The sequence below is a fragment of the Suricata suricatta genome, chromosome 9 (assembly GCF_006229205.1).
Source record: "Suricata suricatta isolate VVHF042 chromosome 9, meerkat_22Aug2017_6uvM2_HiC, whole genome shotgun sequence".
In the NCBI taxonomy this organism is placed as follows: domain Eukaryota; kingdom Metazoa; phylum Chordata; class Mammalia; order Carnivora; family Herpestidae; genus Suricata; species Suricata suricatta.
Genome location: NC_043708.1, coordinates 83,615,005 through 83,638,244, shown reverse-complemented (window position 1 = coordinate 83,638,244; position 23,240 = coordinate 83,615,005). Strand labels below are relative to the sequence as shown.

Here is a 23,240-nt window from a genome sequence, read left to right as displayed (position 1 = left end):
AGTCAAACCAGGCGCTCAAGAAATTACAAAGCTACTTTTAATACTTTGGGGTGAGCCCCACAGGAATAAAAAACACTGGGAAGGGGTAACCCCCTCACCCCCAGGAGTGGCCCAGGGGGAGAGAGGCTACCTGAGGGGAAGGAAGCACAAAAGGGACCCGCTGCAGACTCAGGGCAAAGGGAATGCCATCGGTGCTGGGACCTGTGAGCACTACAGGAGAAAACGCGAGCGTGGTGGGACTGGCTCCAGGCACACAGGCGAAGGGCAAGAGGGTTGGACACGAAGCCACAAAGCTACTTGGGTTCCTCCTTCTTCTCGTTTGCCTTTTTCTGCTTCTGCTGCATGATCTCCGAGTCCCTAGGGGTAGAGATGATGGGGCACTGGGAGGTACCAGAGGGCAAAAAGGACAAGATGCAGGGGGATGAAGGGCACAAAGGATAAGATGGAAGTGGATGGGACAAAATTCAGCGTGTGCCTGCTGTATTCCCACCCTAGGAGAACAAGAGGAAGAGAGCTGAGGCTTAAAAGGCAATCAGTCTCTATCTGGCTGTGGCCTAAGGGGTCAGAAGTCTGGCCACACAGGCCCAAAGCTATTCTTTGCTGAGTACCACACCCAGCAACACCAGTGAGAAGGTTGGGAGAAGGGAGGAAAAACTGAACACCAAAGAGGGCCATAAGTACCGTGCTGTCATAACCACTACCGCATTTGAAACGTGAAGCTCCCTGCCCTTGCCCTTAAGGTCAGACTCGGGGACACTCAGAAATCAACCGAGGGCAGGCACCCGCCCCAGTCCCTTCCTGTCAGGCTGTGAGTTAACAATTTGGAGGGTGGGAAGGAAATAAAACCCTAGAGGAAGCAATGCACTCTGCCCCTCACTAGTACAAATGTAAACCCTGAGGTAGCTCTCTTTCCTGGTACAACCCTCGGTCTAGCCCAGGTCTCACCCGTCCCTTCCCCTCCCCTCCCTGGGGCTACCTCTGCTTGCGGGCGGCAGCAGAAAGCCCGTCATCCCGGCGCTTTCCCTTAACCGAGTCGCTCTGCTTTTTCATATTCTTCTGGCGGGCAAGCTCGCGCTGGTTACCGCCTAAAGAAAGAAAGTAAAAGGTGAGACGCGGGTGGCCTTTATGGCCACACACCGGCGACCCTCTTCCCTCACCCGGACACCAGCAGAGTCCCATGCTCATCCCCCGGCCCCGACACCGGCCCATATCGGGGCCTAGGCTGCTAAGTGGGGCGGGGGATGGCGGGGGGGGAGGCGATGGTGGCAAGGTGCCACGAAGCAGGTCAAATCGGGAGGTGGAAGGACGGTTCCGAGGAGTCCGCCTAAGGCATGTTTCGAGTTTCGGGCGGCACCGGGGTCCAGACTGGTGGTAGTGTATGGACAGCTTGGGTCTCTTATGGGGGATGGGCTGCGATCTAGAGTAGGGGGGGTCTATCTCAGGGGCGCAGGGCTTCTCCCCACACCGCGGAAGGTCGCGGAGGGCCTCTGCTTGACTGGAGCGAGAAGAGGGGGAGGGGTTCTCAAGAAGTGGCAGTGGGCTAAAGGCCGATTTCCGGACGCCGTGAGGGTCGCAAAAGAACCCTCCCAGAAGAAGGTCTCTCTGAGAAAGCCAAGAGGAGGTCAATGCCAAGACTCGGCATTCTTGCTTAGGGTGGACGGAGAGAAAGGGGCAAGAGAGAGAGAGGGCCTCGGTGCTCACGGGTCATGGCGACGGCAGCGGCTCCGGCCTGCCTCCGTTGCGTCCCCTCGTTCTGTCCGACGTTGCACGCCCCGCCCCCTTCTCCAAGCGTAACGAAGTCGTCCTTTCCTTCCCGCCCCTCCAAGCCTGCGCTCGGCTTCCCATTGGGCAGGGAGAAACACGTGGGGCTGCGGGCCACGCTCCAGCCCGGGCGGATGTGGGGCGGAGGTTCACAGGTCGAGTGCGCAGCGTGGGGCGGGGCTTCCTGAGCAAGGCGTTGGGTCGGGCGGGGAGAAAGTAGGCCGGGTCACGTGGACAGGATGGGGGGTGGAGGGGTGCGGCTGGCGATGTGGCGTTCCCGCGGGCTCGAGCACGTGACTTGGCAGAGTGACCTCATGCGGGAACGGTTTGGGACGCTGGCAGACTCGCCTGAAGGGAACGGTAGAGGGTAGACGGCGGGGGTTCTTGGGGCCAGAAATGGTTTAGTCTGTTCTGTATTAATAGGAGTAGATGACTAAACTTCACCCTATTACTTAAGATTTATCCCCACCAATCACCTATTGAGACACGAATTGTTCACCTTTAAGGTAAAGTCATGTAGAAACATAACTTTCAGAAATTCCCTTCCAGCCACGTTGTACCCTCCCCGCAAACCCCTCCAAGAAAAATTAGCAACCACATCCTGTGTGTCCTAAAACTTTGGTCCCGTTCGTTTATCACAAAAATATTAAATGTGAAGGTGAAATAGCTCAGAAGTATTGGAGGACCCCCAAATCACAGACCGTGGAGTTGGATCAGGGACTAAGACATTGGGAAATGCACAGACTGTAACCATTTCTCCTGGATGTTTCCCCACTATAGTACCGGCACCAGCCACATCTGGTTTATAAGAGGCGGTTGAATAGGGCAGGAATCTTAGGTTTTCCGTTAAACTCATTGCCCTTCCCAGCTCCATTAATCTGTCTACAGGACTCTCCACCAGTCCTGAGGAATTCATTGGATAAAGGAGAAGTGATTAGGAAATCCCACAGGAAAGGGATGTTTGTAAATTTTATTATGTGATTCTCTCCAGTTAGTGCCCATAGCAGAACCGAATTAAGGCTGGAGCTTCAAACCAACTCTTCCTCCCACAAAGACCTGATGGGAAGGCAATAAACCCCCACCAATGCCATTTTCATGATTTTGGCCATACCAAAGTATCAACTTTAACTACTATTAAAATGTTTGTATCAATCGTAAATAAAGGGTAGAAATAAAACTTTAAGGGCGCCTGGGTGGCTCAGTTGGTTAAGCAACTGACTTCAGCTCAGGTCATGATCTCATAGTCTGTGGGTTCGAATCCTGTGTCAGGCTCTGTGCTGCCAGCTCAGAGCCTGGAGCCTGCTTGGGGTTCTATGTTTCCCTTTCTCTCTGCTCCTCCCCCATTCATGCTCTGTCTCTATCAAAAATTTTTTTTTAAAGTTTTTAAAACATTTTTTAAAAAGAAATAAAACTTAATATCCCTTTAGTAAATTTAAAATCAGTTTCACCTAACCACTAATGGAAAGTAAATATAAAAGTGAATACAATGAAAAAGAAATGTATTTTACCAAAGTAAAATCATTGTCAAAGATAAGGAGCCTGGCCTGCTCTCTCTATTTTTTTTTAATTGTTTACTTATTTATTTTGAGTGAGGAAGAGAGAGAATCCTAAGCAGGTCAGTGCTGTGCATAGAGCCCAACGTGGGGCTCAAACTCACAAACTTTAAGATCATGACCTGAACTGAAATCAAGAGTTGGACTCTCAGCCAACTGAGCCACCCAGGTGGCCCTGCCCTCTAATGTATCCTGTTAAAAAGATAAATTAACAAGTTTTGGAGAGGTAACAAAGCATAAGACTTTGAAACTGAAGCTTTCTCTTGATACAATCAGAGGATTAAAAATAATTTTTATATTTTCAAGGATGCCTGGGTAACTCAAGCTTCTGATTTTTTTTAAAGAACTGTCTTTTTCTTTATGTTTATTTTATTTATTATTTGAGAGAGAGCATGGATATGCAGGGGAGGGGCAGAGAGGGAGGGAGACAGAGAATTCCTAGCAAAAGTTGGACACTTAACCAACTGGGCCACCCAGGCACCCCAAGTGTTGTTGGACTCTTGATCTCAGCTCAGGTCTTGATGTCAGGGTCATGAGTTCAAGCCCCATGTTGGGCTCTGCACTGGGCATGGAGCCTACTTAAAATCATATGTATATATGTATATACTTTCTATTTTTTCAATGTTTAATGCTATGTCTCTATACTACCCAAAATTACTTCTCGGACCACAAGTAGCGTATATCCCATCCTTTAGTATATACTAAATGTACTTGATCAACATTGATGGCATATGTAACATACAAATCATATAAATCCTGACTCTGCTACTTACTGGATTTGATTTTTGTTATTTTTAAGTTTATTTATTTTGAGAGAGACAGGGACAGTGTGAGCAGGGGAGAGGCAGAACGGGAGGGAGAGAGAGAGAAAAGCCCGAGCAGGCTCCACACTGTCAGTGCAGAACCCAGAACTCATGAAAACATGACATCGTGACCTGAACTGAAATCAAGAGTCTGATGCTTAACCATCTGAGCCACCCAGGAGCCCCTGGATTTGATTCTAGACACTTATTTTCTTCATGCTTCAATTCCTTTATATGAAAAATGGGAATAATCTCTACCCCTTAGTGTCATGGAAGAGATTAATATAGATGTAAAGGGCTTGGCTCATAATATGAGTATAATATGGCATTCAGTCAATGTCTCTTTCATCTCCCTTCTTCAAGTCCTAAAACTTTCTCTCCTCTAAATTCCTCTAACCCTTGTAGCCAGCCTCTGAACTGGCTGCTAATGAGCCTCCCTCCTGGTATTTATATCCTTGTGTAGTCCTCTCCCATACTGAATCAGGGTTGATTTGTGTGACCAATATGGCAGAAGCGATGGTATGTCACTTCGGATGCTAAATCATAAAAGATTGTTGTGGCTTCCTCTTTCTCTCTTTTGGATCACTGACTCTGGGGGAAGTCAGCTGCCATTTCACGAGAGCCCCATATGGTGAAGAACTGAAGCTGCTGGCCAACAGCCAAGGGGGAAGAAAAATACCTCCATTTAAACTCATTACAGAGTTGAGAGGGAATAAATTAGAAAGAATGAGGACCTATGGCTCTGAAACAGAGAAGGAGGTAAGGCAAGGTTTAGGTACCCCAGATATAAAGTGGGAAGATGAGGAAACATCACCTGCAGAGCTACAACAGCAGTTTGAGCATAGTTCATTGGCAGAATTTCGGCTATCTGGCCTTCCAGCCTCAGGTTCACAAGGGAGCCAAGCCACTTGGGTCCCTTTGCATGCAGAGAGACCATAGAACTAGCCCCATGGGGGAAACTGAGCCAAACTATGAGTGAAATAGTATAGGATGAGAAAGCAAGTTCTCTTTGGCACGTGCTACCTTCTTATCGACTCCAACATCTCAGGTGTGTGAGAGAGTAGACAACCCTATAACCAGTCTCCTCATCAACTCACCTTACCCTACCCCCATGCTCAAGAGTATATTTCCAGTCCTTTCAGAAGCTGGTCTGGTTGCCATACCTCCAATCTAATTTTTCTAGGAGTTACCTCCAAAATTCACTCATTCTTTCAACACATATTCATGGTGTCGTGCACCAACTATGTGCCAACTATTATATTAGTCATTAGGCATACAGGGATGAAAAAAACACATACCTCTACACTCATGAAACATATAGACAGGAAACAGCCTCTGTGTGTGTGTGTGTTATATACATATAACACACATGCAAATTGTGATAACTGCTTTAAAAGAAAAAAAAACATTCTATGCAAGGATGATATTCAAAACAGTTAACAGAGTACACAGCATAAGCACTTACCCACCAACAAAGATCTCAGTGTAATCTAAATGAAGACTATCTATAAACAGTTCTTCTACCTGTCCTGGTAAGAAGTCATAATATTGCTACTCCTATAAAGGGAATACCCATCGACCCTGTAGACCTTAACTTTGATTAGGAAAATGAAGCAAGACATTTGAACTGAGGCAAAAAGATAGGAGTCAGCCAGGCCAAGGGAAGAGAGGCAGGGAGAACATTTCAGGAGAGGAGACAGCATGTGTGAAGACCCTAAGGCCCTGCTTCTTCAGGCTGTCCCATCAAGAGCCACAAGGTTAGGTAATAGGTAAGTCTCTAATGGCTAGTGAGCAGGGTGGTGTGAAACTAGTTCAGGAAATAAGTAGGGCAATGACATGATCTGAATTACTACTGTTAATAACACTACTAGCTAACACTAAGTGAGTGCTTATTAAGTACATTAAGTGTACTTGTCTTTTTTGAGCCTCACAATAACTTTTTGAGATGTTATCCCCTCTTTACTGATCTAGAAACCTTGGCATAAGCAGGTTAAATAACTTTTCTAAGGAAACTCTGATCATAAAGATCGAAGTTGAGCATCTAACCTAGCCTATGCTCTTCATCAGCAGGATGTAAATTTTGAAGAGATCACTCTGTAGAAGGAATTTGGGTTATAGCAGGCAAATGGAAATGGGGAGACCAGTCAGGAGGCTACCATAGACATCTGGGATGCTAGACCTTATTTCGTAATAGATAACTGAAATGCAGTTCATATCAAATTTGAGCAAAAAGGGGAATTTACTGGGTTACATAACTGGGGAAATGGGTAGGGTGTGGCTGACTGTAGGAAAGACTAAAGCCAGTAAGAGGGAATTTCTACAAGTCTCATCTCTTTTTTATCTTCAAAGACCCAGATCTCTTAACTGGACAGGAAATGGCCACCCATGGTACCTGCCCTCACATCTAACAGCTTGCCCAAGAGAGAAAGTCTTCGGTTTTTAAAATCCCAGGGGAGGGCTCTGATGGGCCAGGTGTCTACCCTTTTGGTAGGGAGGTTCGTTTGAGGCAGGATATAATGAGAGCAGCCCACCAGAAAAATGATTAGTGTAGGGAAATAATAGATTTATCAAAGAAAAGGTGTTTATTCCCCCAAAAAGGAAAATGCTTGACATAAAACAAAAGATGTACATTACACGATGGAAGAGAAGATAGCTACTTGAGCTGAAATGGTGGCAGCAGAAATGGCAATATGTGCAGCTTCAAAATGTATTTTTGAGACTTCGTGAGAGAGAAAGATACTATTTACTCCTGAGTTCATTCATTTCTTCATCAATTATTAAGTGTACATCTATTATGTGCCAGGCACTTCTAGGCACTTAGTATTTGGTTATGAACAAAACAGACATGGTCTCTAACCTCGTGAAATTAACATTTTATTGGAGAAATAAAATATATTGGATATATATATATATATCATTACAATTTATGTTAAGTGCTAAAAGAGAAACAAAGGTTCAAGGATGAAAATTAATGGGGGAGATCCAATGCTGTGGTGACATTTAAACTGAGGCTTGGAGCCAATTATAGGAAAAATAGAAGAGGGTTTCAGCAGTGTGGTTGAATCCCTAACATTTTTTTTACAACCCTCCTTTATCAAGGAAAAGCAGTGCAGCTTTAGGAAAGTCTCCCCCTCCTCCCTATATTCCCAGAGAGTCCAGAATGGCTAAGTCAATCAAAGTAAACTCATCCCTTATAATATTGATTGGCTTAGGAACCCAGACCAAGCCAATGTTTGCAGAGTATTCACCTAGTGACTTTTATTGCTTTGAGAAGTTAGCATGTAACCTAAATTGGGCTGATCAGCCCAAAGGGAAGGGCTTTTTTTGTTCCACTGTGAGAGGAAGGACAGTGTTCAGTCTCACTGACTTACTTGAACTGAAGAAGCACAGATCCGCTCCTGCTCCCAGTCTGTAAGACCTTAAAGGTCTTAGATTGAAACAAAGTGAATGGTAGAAGGGATATTAGTTCTTGATGATGCCCTTGGGCGACTGGACATATCAGCTGTAACATCTGCTTTACCTCTGAGAAATGTGGAGCCACCATGGTTTTTTTTTAATAAGCTGGGTTAAGTCAGATTTCTGTTAACTTCAACAACATACATTTTAATCGATACACAAAAAAACAGAAACAGCATATGCTTAGGCCCTGAGGTGGAGAAAAGTTTGGATAATTAGATGAATATAAGGAGTCACATAATAAAATGATCCAATCAGATTATCTTAAAGTGCAGTCAGCCCTCACCATGGATACCAAGCTTCCCAGTCAGCTTTCCAGTGCCTTCCCTGTAGAGGTGAGTGTATACCCGAGGATCATCAAGCATTGGAGAAAACATTCAATGTGAAAACAGGACAAGACAAAACAGAAAATAAGACCTCCAAGGATACGGAAACAATTGTATGAACAAAAGAAAATGGGAAGGGAACTAGAATTAGTATCTTTAAAAAAGAAGAGGATATTGAACAAAAATGGGGGGGCCTATAAAAAACATTCAGAGAAAAAGAGCTTTTAGAAATTAAGAATATGATAGCTGAAACTAAAAAAATAGAAGAGTTGGAAGATAAACGTTGAAAAAATATTACAGAAATTTGGACAAGGGCACCTGAGTGGCTCTGTCGATTAAGCATCCAACTTCAGCTCAGGTCATGATCTCACGATTTGTGAGTTCAAGCCCCCCACAGGGCTCCATGCTGATAGTGTGGAGCTTGGAGCCTGTTTCAGATCCTATGTCTCCCTCTCTCTCTGCCTCTCCCCCACTCACGCTCGGTCTTCTGTCTGTCTGTCTCTCTCCCTCTCTCTCACAAAAATAAACATTAAAAAAAAATTTTAAGCTCCCTTCATTTTTAAAAATTTGTTTTTCTTTTTTCTCTTTTTCTTTCTGAGTTCTGTTGCTTTGCATTTCAGCTCATTGACTCAGTCTTCAGCTTTATCCAGTCTGCTCTGAACCCCTCTAGTGTATTTTTTATTTCAGTCATAGTACTCTTCAACTCTGTAACTTCTGTTTGGAACTTTTTTCCTAATCTTTTTTTCCCTGGTTTTATTGAGATATAATTGACATATCCAAATCTTTTTAATTTTTTTATGTTTTTTATTTATTTTTGAGAGACAGAGAGAGACATTGCAAGCAGGGGAGGGTCAGAGAGGGAGACACAGATTCTGAAGACAGGCCCTAGGCTCAGGGCTAGCTGTCAGCACAGAGCCTGACACGAGGGTCGAACCCACAAACTGCAAGATCATGACCTGAGCTGAAGTCTGACGCTTGACCGACTGAGCCACCCAGGCATCCCCCTCCCTTTTTTTTTTCTTTTTAACGTAAGCTCTGTGCCCAATATGGGCTCAAACTCATAACTTTGAGATCAAGAGTTGCATGCTCTACGGACAGCCAGCCCAGACACCCATGTTTGGAACTTTCTTTTACTTTCTATCTCTTTGCTGAGGACCTCACTGTGTTTATCCATTTTTCCCCAAGTTCAGTGAACATCTTTATGGACACTACTTTGTACTCTTTCTCAGGTGGATTGCTTATTTCTGTTTCATTAATGTCTTTTTATAATGTTTTATATTGTTCTTTCATTTGGAACATATTTCTATCTCATTTTGACTGACTGTTTCTCTTTATTAGGCAAATCACCCATCTCTCCCAGTCTTGAAGGAATAGCCTTGTGTAGAAGATGTCATGTGGAACCCAGAAGCATAATCCCTCTGACCACCAAGATCAGGTGTATCTGCAACATGGGGGTAGGTGAGGCTGGTGCCCTGCTGGGATTGCACACCTGTCTGTGGTATGGGGTGGGCAGAGTTGACATCTGGCTTGGCCATGATGCACAGCAGCATTGGGTGTGCAGGAGTTATCCCGTGTGATTTTTTAAATTAAAAAGATGTTTCTAACTGTGGAAAAATAGACATAACTAAATTTAACAACTTCAGCATTTTAAGTGTATAGTTTAGTACTATTAAGTACATTTATATTGCTGTGCACCCAAACTCCAGAACTCTTTGCGTTTTGCAAAACTGAAACTCTATACCTGTTGAACAACTCCCCAGTTTTCCCTCTTCCTAGTTGCTTGCAACCACCCTTTTCTATTTCTATGAATTTAACTACTCTAAATACATCATAAGTGGAATCATATAGTATGTATCTTTTTGTGACTTATTTCACTTAGAATAATGGCCTCAAGGTTGATCCATGTTGTAGCATGCATCAGGATTTTTCTTTCTTTCTTTCTTTTTTTCTTTTTAAGTGTTTATTTTTGACAAAGAGATAGGGCACGTGAGAGCCGGGGAGGGGCAGAGAGAGAAGGAGACAGAGAGTAGACAGCACAGAGCCCAAACTCACAAACCGTGAGATCATGACCTGAGCTGAAGTCAGACGTTTAACCAACTGAGCCACCCAGGCACGCCAAGAATTTCTTTCCTTTTTAAGGCAGAATAAAATTCCATTGTATGTATATACCACATATTCCTTGTCCATTCATCTACCAGTGGACACTTTTGTTGCTTCCACCTTTTGGCTATTGTGAATTAATGCTGCTATTAAAATGAGTGTACAGGGGCACCTGGGTGGCTCAGTCGGTTAAGCCTCCAACTTCAGCTCAGGTCAGATCTCACGTTCGTGGGTTCGAACCCCGCGTCAGGCTCTGTGCTGACAGCTCAGAGCCTGGAGCCTGCTTCCAGTTCTGTGTCTCCTTCTCTCTCTCTGCCCCTCCCCCTCTCATGCTCTGTCTCTCTCTGTATCAAAAATAAATAAAACATTAAAAAACTTAAAAAAAATAAATAAAATGAGTGTACAGTATCATGGGTGTATTTTCTAATATGTACTTAAAAAACATCATTCTGAGGGGCACCTGGGTGGCTCAGTCAGTTAAGGGTTTGAATTTGGCTCAGGTCATAATTTCATGGTTTGTGAGTTCAAGCCCCGCGTCAGGTTCTGTGCTGACAGCTCAGAGCCTGGAGCCTGTTTCAGATTCTGTGTCTCCCTCTCTCTCTGTTCCTCCCCCATTCATGCTCTGTCTGTCTCTGTCTCAAAATTAAATAAACTAAAAAAATAAATAAACTATTAAAAAACACATTATTCTGAGAAGCCATCTTTATAGTCTTTTTAAAAAAATTTTTTTACACTTATTTATTTTTGAGGGACAGAGCATGAGCAAGGGAGGGCCAGAGTGAGAAGGAGACACAGAATCCGAAGCAAATCTCCAGGCTCTGAGCAAGCATTCAGCACAGAGCCTGATGTGGAGCTCACACTCACGAACCGTGAGATCATGACCTGAGCTGAAGTCGGACACTTAACCAACTGAGCCACCCAGGCCCCCCTCCATCTTACAGTCTTTACTAGACTTCCACAGGAGTCCATGGCACATAAGAGTCCCAGTGAGTGGTCTGGCTCAGCTCAGCTGTCTCTAGAGCTTGTGTTTTCCCCACACTCATAAAGTCATGCCACATCAGCAGCCCATATTCTTGTACATCAGGAGTTTCTGCAGCAAGGTATATGGAAGAAGGGGAAGAAGACATTTCTAAATGTGCATGTGGCCCTGTTTCTACAGTCATTGTTTTAGTTTTTATCCTTTCTTACCCCTCATTCTTCTCATCACTACATGCTTTGGACTTGGGGATCCTGTCCAGTGGACACAGGTATATTTCTCTCCTTTTTACCAGACTTTGCTGGGCCTACAGCTCTGTGACTCTGGATTGTCACTCTGCACTGAGAGGGCCCACTTTACTGAGAATCATATGTTCTCCCAGGGTACAGACATTGCTATATTGAGGGTATACTTTAATAGAGGACCCCAGCACAAGACCTTGAAACCCTTGTCTGAGTCTAGCAGGAGGAAGGCCATACATATCTTCTAGCAGGGTAACAAAGAGCAGCCTAGACTCTGCTCTATATTCGCTCCTTGCCTTTGAACTTCTGCCCAAAGTGCTGAGGGAAAACTGGAAAGGGAACACTTGAAGGGAATAGATAAATTGATTGCTACAGGAGAGATGGTTGACAGGACTGTGTAGTAGTTGAGAGTTTTAGTAAACAAGGAGTAGGCTAGAGGAAATGGGAAGCAGGAAGAAAATTGGAATTGGGAAGGGGCTGCAGACTATCAGGGAAACTTGCTTATCCTCTTGGTGTCTCTCAAAGTAGAGGAGAAGAGATAGAATATATGTATGAATAAGGCAAATGCAATTCAGCTGAACCAAGAGAGAAACAGAGGTATCTGGAGGAGGTACTGCTCTGAGAACCTGGCTTTACTATAAGACATTCACAGAGGTAGGTCAGACAGAGAGGATGTGTTCAGGGGAGGCAAGAAGCCATAAAGGAGCACCAGTATTCATGAATGAGGCATTATCACCCAAACCAGGAGAAGTGCAAGGTGAAAGTGAAAAGTACCTTAGCTCCCCTCCTCAGGCATTTTCTGTCTATGTTTAGTAGTTTTTCAAGAATGGAGACCTCAGCTGGTCCTGGGTCTTCCAGAAGTTAGAACCCATTTCCAATCAAAGCCACCTTCCCTCTGGGGATAACCTTAGCCAAGCTTTTTATGATTCTTCCCCTATCTTGTGTACCTTTGTCTATGGATATGCTTCCGGAAGTTCTTTTTTTTTTTTTTTCCTCTTTCTGGTCAACAGTTCTCTCAATCCAGACTTATTGCCTGTACATGCCTTATTATGCATATACTTTCTCTGTCCTCCTAATGTAGTGTTATTTTAGTTAGATCAGTATTCAATATTGAATGTTTGCATTTTATGAGTAAATGTTATTTACAAGCTGTGACAGTTAGTATACTGTTAATATTTCCTTTCTTGTTTGCTTTCCCTCACCATTAATGATCTATTTAGATTTTTACTTGGTTATATACTTATTATCAGTTAATTCTCATATTGTCTTCTGGAAGTAGAAATCTCTTAGTATATTAAAAAACAATCAGATAATTTATCAGTTTCCATTTTTTCGTAGATATATGTCTCCAGAGCCTTCCATTCTCCTGCTCTAACCTGAAATGGTTGCTCTCTAAGCTGTTGCAAAGATATCTTCCTGGAATCTCCCTTCACCAGCAGTCTGAGGATTCCCTTCATTTATCTCCTATGATGGGTACTCTTTTTCCTGGATCCTATGACTTTTTTCTTTATTTACCCCTCATTTTGGTATAGTATGTCTTCATTATCTTGCTGAAAAATGTGCATGGTAGGTAAGTATTTTCAGACTCTGTCTTTATTCTAGTCTCATACTTAGTTGATTGTTTGGCTGGGTGAAAAATTCTGTGTTTTTATTTTTCTTCAAATATTTCGTAACACTGCTCCATTGTCTTCTGGCTTCCACTGTTTCTGCTGACAAGTCTGAAGTCAGTCTTATTCTTTATCCTTTCTAAGTGATCTATGTTGTGTCTTAGAAGCCTTTAGGATTTTCTTTTTGACTCTAGTGTCCTGATAGATGGTAGTTTAGATCTGTTCTTATTCTTTGTGCTGGGCACTCAGTGAGTCACTTTCATTTTTGTTTTACTTTACTCACATTCTGAAACATAAGTCAGATGTTGGACCTCCTGAATAGATTCTTTAATTTTATTTTTTTTCCTCTCCTATTATCTACCACTTATCCTTTTGCACAATTTTTAAATTATTTTTTTAAATGCTTATTCCTTTTTGAGAGAAAGAGTGTGAGTAGGGCAGGGGCAGAGAGAGAGAGCAGGACATAGAATCTAAAGCTGACTCCAGGCTCTGAGCTATCAGCAGGGAGCCTGACTGAGCCACTCAGGTGCCCCCAAAATGAAGGTAACTTAAGGAAACTTTCAGACAATATCAAGCAGAACGGCATTTGTATAATAGGGGTCCAAGAAGTAGAAGAGAAAGAGAAAGAGCCTTTAAACTTATTTGAAAAGATAATGGCTAAAAATTTACCTAATCTGGTGAAAGAAACAGAGATAGAGGTCCAGGAAACCCAGAGATTGCTCAAAAAGATAAACCCAAAGATATCTATACCAACATATATTATAATTAAAATGGCAAAAGTTAAACAGAGAATACTAAAAGTAGCAAGAGGAAAACAACTTATTATATACATAGGAAACACCTAAAAGCTATCAGCAGATTTTTCAGCAGAAACTTCTCACAAGCCAGAAGAGAATGGCATGACATATTCAAAATACTGCAAGGATAAAAATTCTAACCAATAATTCTCTACCTATCAAGGTTATCATTCAGAATTGAAGGAAAGATTAAGAGTTTTCCAGATAAGCAAAAGCTAAAGAGGTACATCACGACTAAACTGGTCTTACAAGAAATATTAAAGGGACTTCTCTAACTGAAAAGAAATGGTATTAATCAATAACAAGACAATATGCAAAAGTAAAAATCCCTGGAAAAGGTAGATATATAATGAAAGTAGTGGATCAATCACTTATAAAGCAAGTATGTTTAAAAGACAAAAACAATAAATTTAAAACTACACTACCTAGTTAAGAGATGCATAAAATAAAAAGGTATAAAATGTGATATCAAAAATCTTAAATATGGGGTGAGGGGACAAAGAAAATATAGTTTGGGAATGTATTCAAAATTAAAGTAGGTGAGGGGCGCCTGGGTGGCTCAGTTGGTTAAGCGGCCGACTTTGGCTCAGGTCATGATCTCACGGTTCATGAGTTCGAGCCCTGCATTAGGGTCTGTGCTGACAGCTTGGAGCCTGCAGCCTGCTTCAGATTCTGGGTCTCCTTCTCTCCCTGCACTTCTGCTCACACTCTGTCTCTCAAAAATAAATAAACATTTTAAAAAATTAACATAGATGAATGGATTTAAAAAATCCAACTGTATGCTGTCTACAGGAGACTCACTTCAGAAATAAGGACACAGACTAAAAATGAAGAGATGGAAAAAATATCCCATGTAAATGGAAGTGGGGGGGAAAAAAGCCAGGGTAGCAATACTCATAGCAGACAAAATAGACTTTAAAACAAAGACTGCAATTATAGACAGACATTACATAATGATAAAAGGGGTCAATCCAAAAAGAAGACATACATTCATATACATATATATATATGTACCCAACATAGAACACCAAGATATATAAAGCAAATATTAATGGACCTAAAGGGAGAAATTGACAGCAGTATAATAATATAAGGGACTTTATTATCCCACTTATATCAATGGATAGATTATCCAAATAGAAAAATAATAAGAAAACATTGGCCATACACAACAAACTAGACCAGTTAAATTTAATAGATAGACACACAACATTCCATCCAAAAGCACAGAAAACACATTCTTCTCCAGTGGAACATTCTCCAGGATAGATCACATGTTAGGCCACAAAATTCAAGAAGACTGAAATCATATCAAGCATCTTCTCTGACTACAATAGTATGAAATTAGAAATCAATTACCAGGAGAAAACTGGAAAAACCACTAAAATGTGAGATTAAGGAACATGCTAATGAACAACCAATGGGTCATTTAAAAAATGAAAGAAGAGGTGCACCTGGGTAGCTCAGTCAGTTGAGTGTCCAACTTCCACTCAGGTCATGGTCTGATGGTTCGGTTCGTGGGTTTGAGCCCTGCATCAAGCTCTGTGCTGACAGCTCAGAGCCTGGAGCCTGCTTCAGATTCTGTATCTCCTTCTCTCTCTGTCTCTCCCCCACTCATGCTGTGTTTCTCTCTGTCTCAATAATAAATAAACATTAAAAACTTTTTTTAAAAAATCAAAGAAGAAATTAAAAAATACCTAGAGACAAATGAAAACAGAAATACAACACATCAAAATTTGGGAGTTGCAAGAAAACTATTCTAAGAGGGAAGATCATAGCAATACAGGTCTACTTCAAGAAATAAGAAAAATACCAAATAAACAATTTAACTTTACATCTAAAGGAGACAGAACAAGAATAAAGGAAGCCCAGTGTCAGTAGAAGGAAGGAAATACTGAAGATCAGAGCAGGAGTAAATAAAGGCTAAAAAAAAAAAAAAAAAAAGAGAAAAGATCAAAGAAACTAAGAGCTCTGAAAAGATAAATATAATGGACAAATCTTTAGCTACACTAATGAAGAAAGAAGAGATCTAATAAGATCAAATTAAAGAGGGGTGCTTGGGTGGTTCATTCTGTTGGGCATCTGACTCTTGATTTTGGCTTGAGTTGTGACTTCATAATTCGTGGGTTTTGAGTCCCACATCAGGCTCCGCACTGACGGTGTAGAGCCTGCTTGGGATTCTCTCTCCCTCTCTCTCTCCTCCTCTTATGCATGCTCTTGCTCTCTCTCAAAATAAATAAACACTAAAAAAAAAAAAATCAGGGGCGCCCATGTGGCTCAGTTGGTTAAGCATCCAGCTCTTGGTTTCAGCTCAGATCATGATGTCACGGTTCATGAGATTGAACCCCTCCCTGCCAAAGTCCAGCTCCAGCAGGTCCAGGGATCCCTGAAAGGATGGACGGTGTCAGCACGAGAGAGTGATGAGAGAGCCACAAATTTTATTCTTTGTTGTTCATCACCAAGCAGACATCTCTCTCCTTCAGTCTGCTTTGGTGTCTTCTTTATTCGTTAAGCAATAACATGACATCAGAAAATAGAAATTGTTTACAGTTTCTAACTCTTAGTGATAAGATGTTTCATCAAAGGTTTACAGAGATAAGTTTTACAAAAGTATTTTTGTAGAACCATCTCAATTTATTCTTGGCATCAATCCCCAAGGTTAAGAAAGTAACAAACCCATCTTATTTTGTACGGGTTGGGTTTTGGCCAATAATTATGACTTTGTTTTTAATTAACATGTTATAACTAAATCATGCAATGCATTTACACTAAGGTAAATTTTACAATTAAGAGAATAACAAGATGTTTTTAGTAAAAAACAGGATAATATACATATTATTTAAGTTAGTAATGCTAAAACTAAAACATAGGTTAAATTGTATAAAGATAGGCTGGGAGTTAGTTTATCTAGCTCATAAACCACAAGAGAAAGAACGCTTGTTAACAAGTTGCTAGAGAAAGCCCTTCCCTTGATGTAAGCATAATGGGGGCCCTGTGTGTTGACCTTGCACCTGGGTTTCTAGTTTCTTATCCATCCTCATAGCTGAAGTCAGTACAAGGGAGGGTACTTGGACTTCAATAGCAAAAATATATGCAGCAACTGATGTCCGGTCCTTGTCTGTTTCTTATCTCTAAGTTAGGCTCTTTTTCTCTGGGCCAGAGTTAATTGTAACTCTTGTGCTCTTGGCTCCCCTTATGTTTTGGTCTGCAAGCTCATTAGAAGAGCCTTTTGCCAAACATCTGCAGCACTTTGATCTAAAATCCCTTATGCAGGGGCAGAAAAATGCTTTTTCTTATGGGGTAACCATGTGGGGAATATCGGTCTGATTTGGAACATTGTGAGGCCTAATCAATAGCAACAGGCTTAATTTCACATGGGCAGTAGTAGCAGAAGGGGATACCAGTTCCGCCTCTCATGACAGGAGCCGTGCAATGCCTGCCATTTCCTTACTGTGACCATATCATCCAGCAAAGCCGGTGTGGCTCCCGGCACCTCCCTTGCTGGGCTCTGCACTAACAGTGAAGGGCCTGTTTGGAATTCTCTCTCTTTCCTTCTGTCTCTGCCCCCTGCCAACTCACATGCAGGCGCTCTCTCTCTCTCCCTCTCTCTCTCTCTCAAAATAAATAAGCTTTTATTTTATTTTTTTAATTTTTTTTCTAATGTTTTATTTATATTTGAGAGAGAGAGAGAGAGAGACAGCATGAGCAGGGTAGGGTCAGAGAGAAAGAGAGACACAGAATCCAAAGCAGGCTCCAGGCTCTGAGCTAGCGGTCAGCACAGAGCCTGACGTGGGGCTCAAACCCATGAACCATGAGATCATGACCTGAGCCAAAGCCGGTCGCTCAACCGACTGAGCCACCCAGGTGCCCCAATAAGCTTTAAAATAATTTTTAAATGTTTTATTTATTTTTGATACAGACAGAGACAGAGCATGAGAGGGGGAGGGGCAGAGAGAGAAGGAGACACAGAACCAGAAGTAGGCTCCAGGCTCTGAGCTAGCTGTCAGCACAGAGCCTGACACAGGGCTCGAACCCACAAATGTGAGATCTGACCTGAGCCGAAGTCAGAGGCTTAACCAACTGAGCCACCCAGGTGACCCCCAATAAGCTTTTAAAAAAACTTCAATAAAATTTTTTAAATCAGAAATTAAAGAGAGATTACAACTGACAAAAGCAGAAATACAAAGGATAACATAAATAACTATATGCCAACAAATTGAGCAACACAGAAGAAATGGATAAATTCCTAGAATATACAATCTTACTAAACTGATTCATGAAGAAATAGAAAATCTGAATAGACTAATTACTAATAAGGAGATTGAATCAGTAATTAAAAACCTCACAACAAATTTAAAAAATTCCAGGACCAGATGCCCTCATTGGTGAATTCTACCAAACATTTAAGAAAAAGTTAATACCTATGCTTCTCAGACTCCTCCGAAGAAATCAAAGAGGAGGGAACATTTCCAAACTAATTTTATGAGGGCAGCATTACCTTGATCCCAGAGTCAGACAAGCACCTCCCCCCCCACACACACATTAGAGGCCAATATCATTGGTGAACATAGATGCAAAAAAATTCTCAACAAAATATTAGCAAACTGAATTCAACAATAGATTAAAAGGATCATATACCATGATCAAGTAGAATTTATTCCAGGGATGCAAAGATAGTTGAATATCCACAAATCAATCAACATGATACATTACATTACCAAATGAAAGATAAAAATCATATGATCATCTAAATAGGTGTAGAAAAGGCATTTGAAAATGTTCAGCATCCATTTATAATAAAAATCCTCAACAAAGACAGTTTAGAGGGAACGTACCTAAACATAATAAAGGCCATATGTGACTATTCAGCAGTTAACATCATACTTAATGGTGGAAAACTGAAAGCTTTCCTTTAAGAACAGGAACAAGGCAAGGATGCCCACTTTTGCCACTTTTATTCAACATTGTATTGGAAGTCCTAGACACAGTAATTAGGCAAGAACAAGAAATAAAAGGCATCCAAATTAGAAAGGAACTAGTAAAACTATTATTACTTATAATGATAGGATGCTATATATAAAATACCCAAAAGATTCCACCAATAAAGTGTTAGAATAAATGACTTAAGTAAACTAACAGGATACAAAATCAACATACAGAAATCCATAGTGTTTCTCTATACTAATTGTGAATTATCAGAAAGAAATTAATAAAACAGTCTCATCTACAATTGCATCAAAAAGAATAAAATAGGGGTGCTTGGATGGCTCAGTTGGCTCAGTCAGTTAAGCATTTGACTTCAGCTTAGGTCATGACCTCGTGGTTTGTGTGTTCGAGCCTCATGTCACAGCTCAGAGCCTGGAGCCTGCTTCAGAGTCTGTGTGTGTGTGTGTGTGTGTGTGTGTGTGTGTGTGTGTGTCTGCTCCTGCCCAGCTTGCACTCTGCCCCTCTCTCTCTCTCTCTCTCTCTCTCTCTCTCTCTCTCTCTCTCAAAAATAAATACATTTAAAAAATATTTTTAAAAAATAAAATATGGGCACAAAATTTAACCAAGAAGATGAAATGCAAGTACTCTGAAAAGTATAAGACACTCATGGAAAAAATGGAAAAAGACACAAATAAATGGAAAGATACTCTGTGCTCATGGATTGGAAGAATTATATTGTTAAAATGTCCATAACTGCCCAAAGCAATCTACAGATTCAATGCAATCCCTAGCAAAATTCCCATGGCATTTTTCACAGTACAGTTTTAGAAATAATTCTAAAATGTGATGTTGAGAAAGAGAACAAAGCTGGATGTATCAGCTCTCTGATTTCAAAGTACAAAGCTATGGTTATCAAAACAGTATGATACTGACACAAACACACACACACAAATCAATAGAACAAAACTGAGGGCCCAGAATTAAGCCCACATATGGATAATTAATGCATGACAAAGGAGCCAAGAACATACAATGGAGAAAGGATAGTCTCCTCAGTATATAGTATTGGGAAAACTGGATCACTATCTTACACCATACACAAAAACTAACTCAAAATGTGTGCTTAAAACTCAAAAGTCAGGGGTTTACTTAATGTTATACCTGAAACCATAAAATTCCTCAAAGAAAATATAGGCAGTAAGCTCTCCATCTCTGGTCTTAGTGATAATTTTGTGAATCAGATTTCAAAGACAAGGGGAACCAAAACAAAAATAAGCAAAGAGGATCATTTTAAACTAAAATGCTTCTGCACATTGAAAGAAAACATCATCAAAATGAAAAGGCAACCAGCTGGATGGGAGAAGATTTTTGCAAATCATATATCAGACCAAGGATTAATATCCAAAATATATAAAGAATTCAAACAACTCAAAAGCACAACAAGATGAACCAAAAAACCTGATAAATAAAATAGGCAGAGGATATGAATAGACATTTTGTATATCTGTAGATATGTACAATCATCACCTCTGTCAGTTTTTAGAACATTTCATCATAGTGGTCAATTTTTTTAAGATTAAAAAAATTTTTAAGCGTATTTCTTTATAGCACAGCTGGGAAAGGGCAGAGAGAAGGAGAGAGAGAAGGAGAGAAGAGAGAAGGAGAGAGAATCCCAAGCAGGCTCCACACCATCAGCGCAGAACCCAATGTGGGGCTTGAACTCAGAAAGCATAAGATCAAACCTGGACTGAGATCAAGAGTCAGAAGTTCAATGGCCTGCGCCACCCACATGCCCCTCACAGTGGTCAATTCTTTTTTTTAATGATGAAATTTTTTTAATAGTTTATTTTCAAATTGGTTTCCATATAACACCCAGTGCTTCTCCCCACAAGTGCCCCCCACCATGACCATCACCCCCTTTTCTCCCTCCCCCTCCTCCTTTAGTCCATGGTTCATTTTCAGTATTCAATAGTCTCTCATGATTTGTGTCCCTCACTCTCCCCAGCTCTCTATCCCCCTTCCTCTCCCTATGGTCCTCTGTTAGGTTTCTCCTGTTAGACCTGTGAGTCAAAACATATGGTATCTGTCCTTCTCTGCCTGACTTATTTCACTTAGCATGACACCCTTGAGATCCATTACAGTGGTCAATTCTTAATCTTCATTTTACTTGGCCTATCAATAGCTTTTGACATAGTTGATCAATCTCTGTCTCCTTGAAACATTTTTTCGCTTGCTTTTCCATATACCACACTCTCTTGGTGTTCCTCCTTCCTCACTGGCCATCTCCTTTCATTTGGTTTTGCTTTTCTTCCCCATGACTTCCTACTAGAGTCTGGAGTGCTCTTTAGTGTAATCTTTTAAATTATTATCTTCCTGGGTGATCTCATCTAGTTTCATGGCTTTAGACACCATCTACATATTTAGTACTATCAAGTTTACATCTCTAGCCCAGACATCTTTCACCACCTCTAGTTTATGTATATAACTGTCTGCTCCACATCCCCATGTGGATTCTAATAGATAACTCAACATGTTCAAAACTAACCCTGTTCCACCTGCAGCCTTCCCTACTCCAGCTGATGACAAGTTCATCCTTCTAGTTGTCCTGGCCAAAAATCCTAGAGTCATTTTTGATGTCACTTCTCTCACCCATACCACATTCCATCAATCCATTAGCAAATTCTGTCAGCTCTATATATTCAGAATCCTATCCCTTCTCCTACCTCCCCTCCTACCCCCTGGTGTGAACTGTACCATTTCTAGCTTGAATTAGTGCAACAGCCTCCTAACTGGTCATATTGCTTTTAATCCTTGTCCTTCTACAGTCTACTCCTAAACAGCAACTAGAGTGATCCTTTGAAAACAGAGGTGACTTCATGTTACTCTTCTGTTCAAAACCTTGCAATGACTCCCCATTTCACTCAAAGTAAAATCCGAAGTCCTTATAATAGTCCACAAGGTCCTCCAGGACCTGATCTGTCCCTGCTCCTTACCTTCTTGATTTTACCTCTTTACTCTCACCCTTACTCACTTTGATCCAGTTATATAGGCCTCAACTATTCTTCAAACAATCCAGGCACACTTCTCACTCACGGAGTTTGCACTGGCCAGTTGCTCCGACTAGAAAGCTTTTCTTCCAACTTTATAGTTTGGTTAATTCCCTTACCTCCTTTATAGCATTGCTCCAATTTCTTCTTCTCCATAAGGCCTCTTATCACCTTACTTAATATACAGTCAACTCTCTCCACTGTGCCCCACTTCCTCCTCCTGTATTTTCAAACCCAGTTACCTTGCTCTATTTTTTCTTTTATCTATATCACTTATCATCTTTTAACATACACTGTATTTTTATGTTTATTTCTTAGCTTTGCCTTATTCCCCTCTGGAATAAGTTCTCCAAAGCAAGAAATCCATTCATTGATGTATCTAAAGGTATAGTACAGTGTCTGGTACAATAATTATTTGTTAAATGAATGAATGAAAAATTTAGGTGATAATACCTACTCTAAAGTTGTTTAAGGGATTAAATAACATGAAAGATCTTGACACACAATGGACATCCAACATATGTTAGATTCCTACCTCCCTTCTCCCTTCCCCAAATATCTTTTCCACTTGCCTCCTCTTATAGCACTGCCCCTTTCCTCTTCTCTGAAAATTTTGATAATTCTAGGCTCTGCTTTGAGTTTAAATCCAGGAAAATCCAACAAAAGCCCACAGATGTCATCTGAGAAGGAGAGGAACACTGGGAGACCCACTGCTACACTGTTTATCAAGTTAACAGACTGTCACCCAGAGAAGCAGAGAAGCAGAAAGCCCTAAAGAAATGGACAGATAAATGTTTTTGTTATTGGAGTTGAAGATTTATTACACCAATTTTTAAAATTATCTTTATTGAGGTCTAATTTATATACATTAAAATATACACATTTTAAGTATACTATCTGATGAGTTAAAAATTTTTTTTCTTACTGTTTTTATTTATTTTAGAGAGAGAGAGACAGCATGAGCAGGGGAGGGTCACAGAGAGAGGGAGACACAGAATCTGAAGCAGGTTCCACTCTCTGTGCTAGCTTTCAGCACAGAGCCTGATGCCGGGCTCGAACACGCAAGCCGTGAGATTATGACCTGAGCCAAAGTCAGACGCTTAACCGACTGAGCCACCCAGGCGCCCCTGTTTTGATGAGTTTTGACAAATGTATAGGTAATTTGATTGATTTGGGTGGAGGGCACTAAGGTCACCTGGGATTATGTAGGTCCCTGGATTTACCAGAGGGATCCTGGCCAGGAAAGAGAACATCAGGGCTCTAGGAAAACATACCCAAGCAAGTGGAGACACCAGGGCCGACCTGAAATTGTTCCTGGGGTCTCAATGCACCAGGATCTGAACCTCCAGAATGTCTCACACCTCCTGGCCCTCCTGGGAGAGTGGGCCAGGTCCCTTTCATACCAATCTCAGGTGTATATGCCAGGAGCGGTGACCTGAGACTGAGTTCTCCCTCTCTGCCCTGCAACTCTCCTGCCAATACCCACGACCCTCATCCCCGCCTACCAGTGCGGGTGGAGGGGTCCGTTCCAGCGCGCGACAGCCAAGTTTCACCGCTGCCACGGCACTCACAGGACCTGATTTTCTCTCCAGTCTCAGAAATCGTCTTCGAGTCCTCAGCCACCGCAGCCAGGAAAAAGCAAAAGC

General features: G+C 41.5%; 1 protein-coding gene and 1 long non-coding RNA gene across 6 annotated transcripts; one reads left to right on the top strand and one right to left on the bottom strand.

Moving 5' to 3' along the window:
* Nucleotides 1–19: 19 nt before the first annotated feature.
* SERF2 (small EDRK-rich factor 2) lies at nt 20–1,809 on the bottom strand. 2 transcript variants are annotated; one of them, XM_029952754.1, is made up of 3 exons: nt 1,702–1,809; nt 977–1,085; nt 20–380 (listed from the first exon to the last, which is right to left on the bottom strand). In XM_029952754.1, exons 1-3 carry the CDS (start codon nt 1,706–1,708, stop codon nt 95–97), a joined length of 402 nt encoding a protein of 133 aa, XP_029808614.1. In that variant the 5' UTR covers nt 1,709–1,809; the 3' UTR covers nt 20–94. The 2 variants fall into 2 exon arrangements, with proteins under 2 accessions (XP_029808614.1, XP_029808615.1); XM_029952755.1 differs by having other exon boundaries at nt 207–357.
* A 248-nt stretch (nt 1,810–2,057) lies between these two features.
* On the top strand, nt 2,058–22,416 carry LOC115302793. Of its 4 annotated transcripts, none has more exons than XR_003913632.1 (4): nt 2,058–2,267; nt 9,238–9,353; nt 12,556–12,787; nt 22,221–22,416. It is a non-coding gene; the product is annotated as an uncharacterized LOC115302793 (long non-coding RNA). The 4 variants fall into 4 exon arrangements; XR_003913631.1 differs by having other exon boundaries at nt 2,060–2,267; nt 12,556–12,690; XR_003913634.1 differs by having other exon boundaries at nt 2,067–2,121; nt 12,556–12,690.
* Nucleotides 22,417–23,240: the final 824 nt, after the last annotated feature.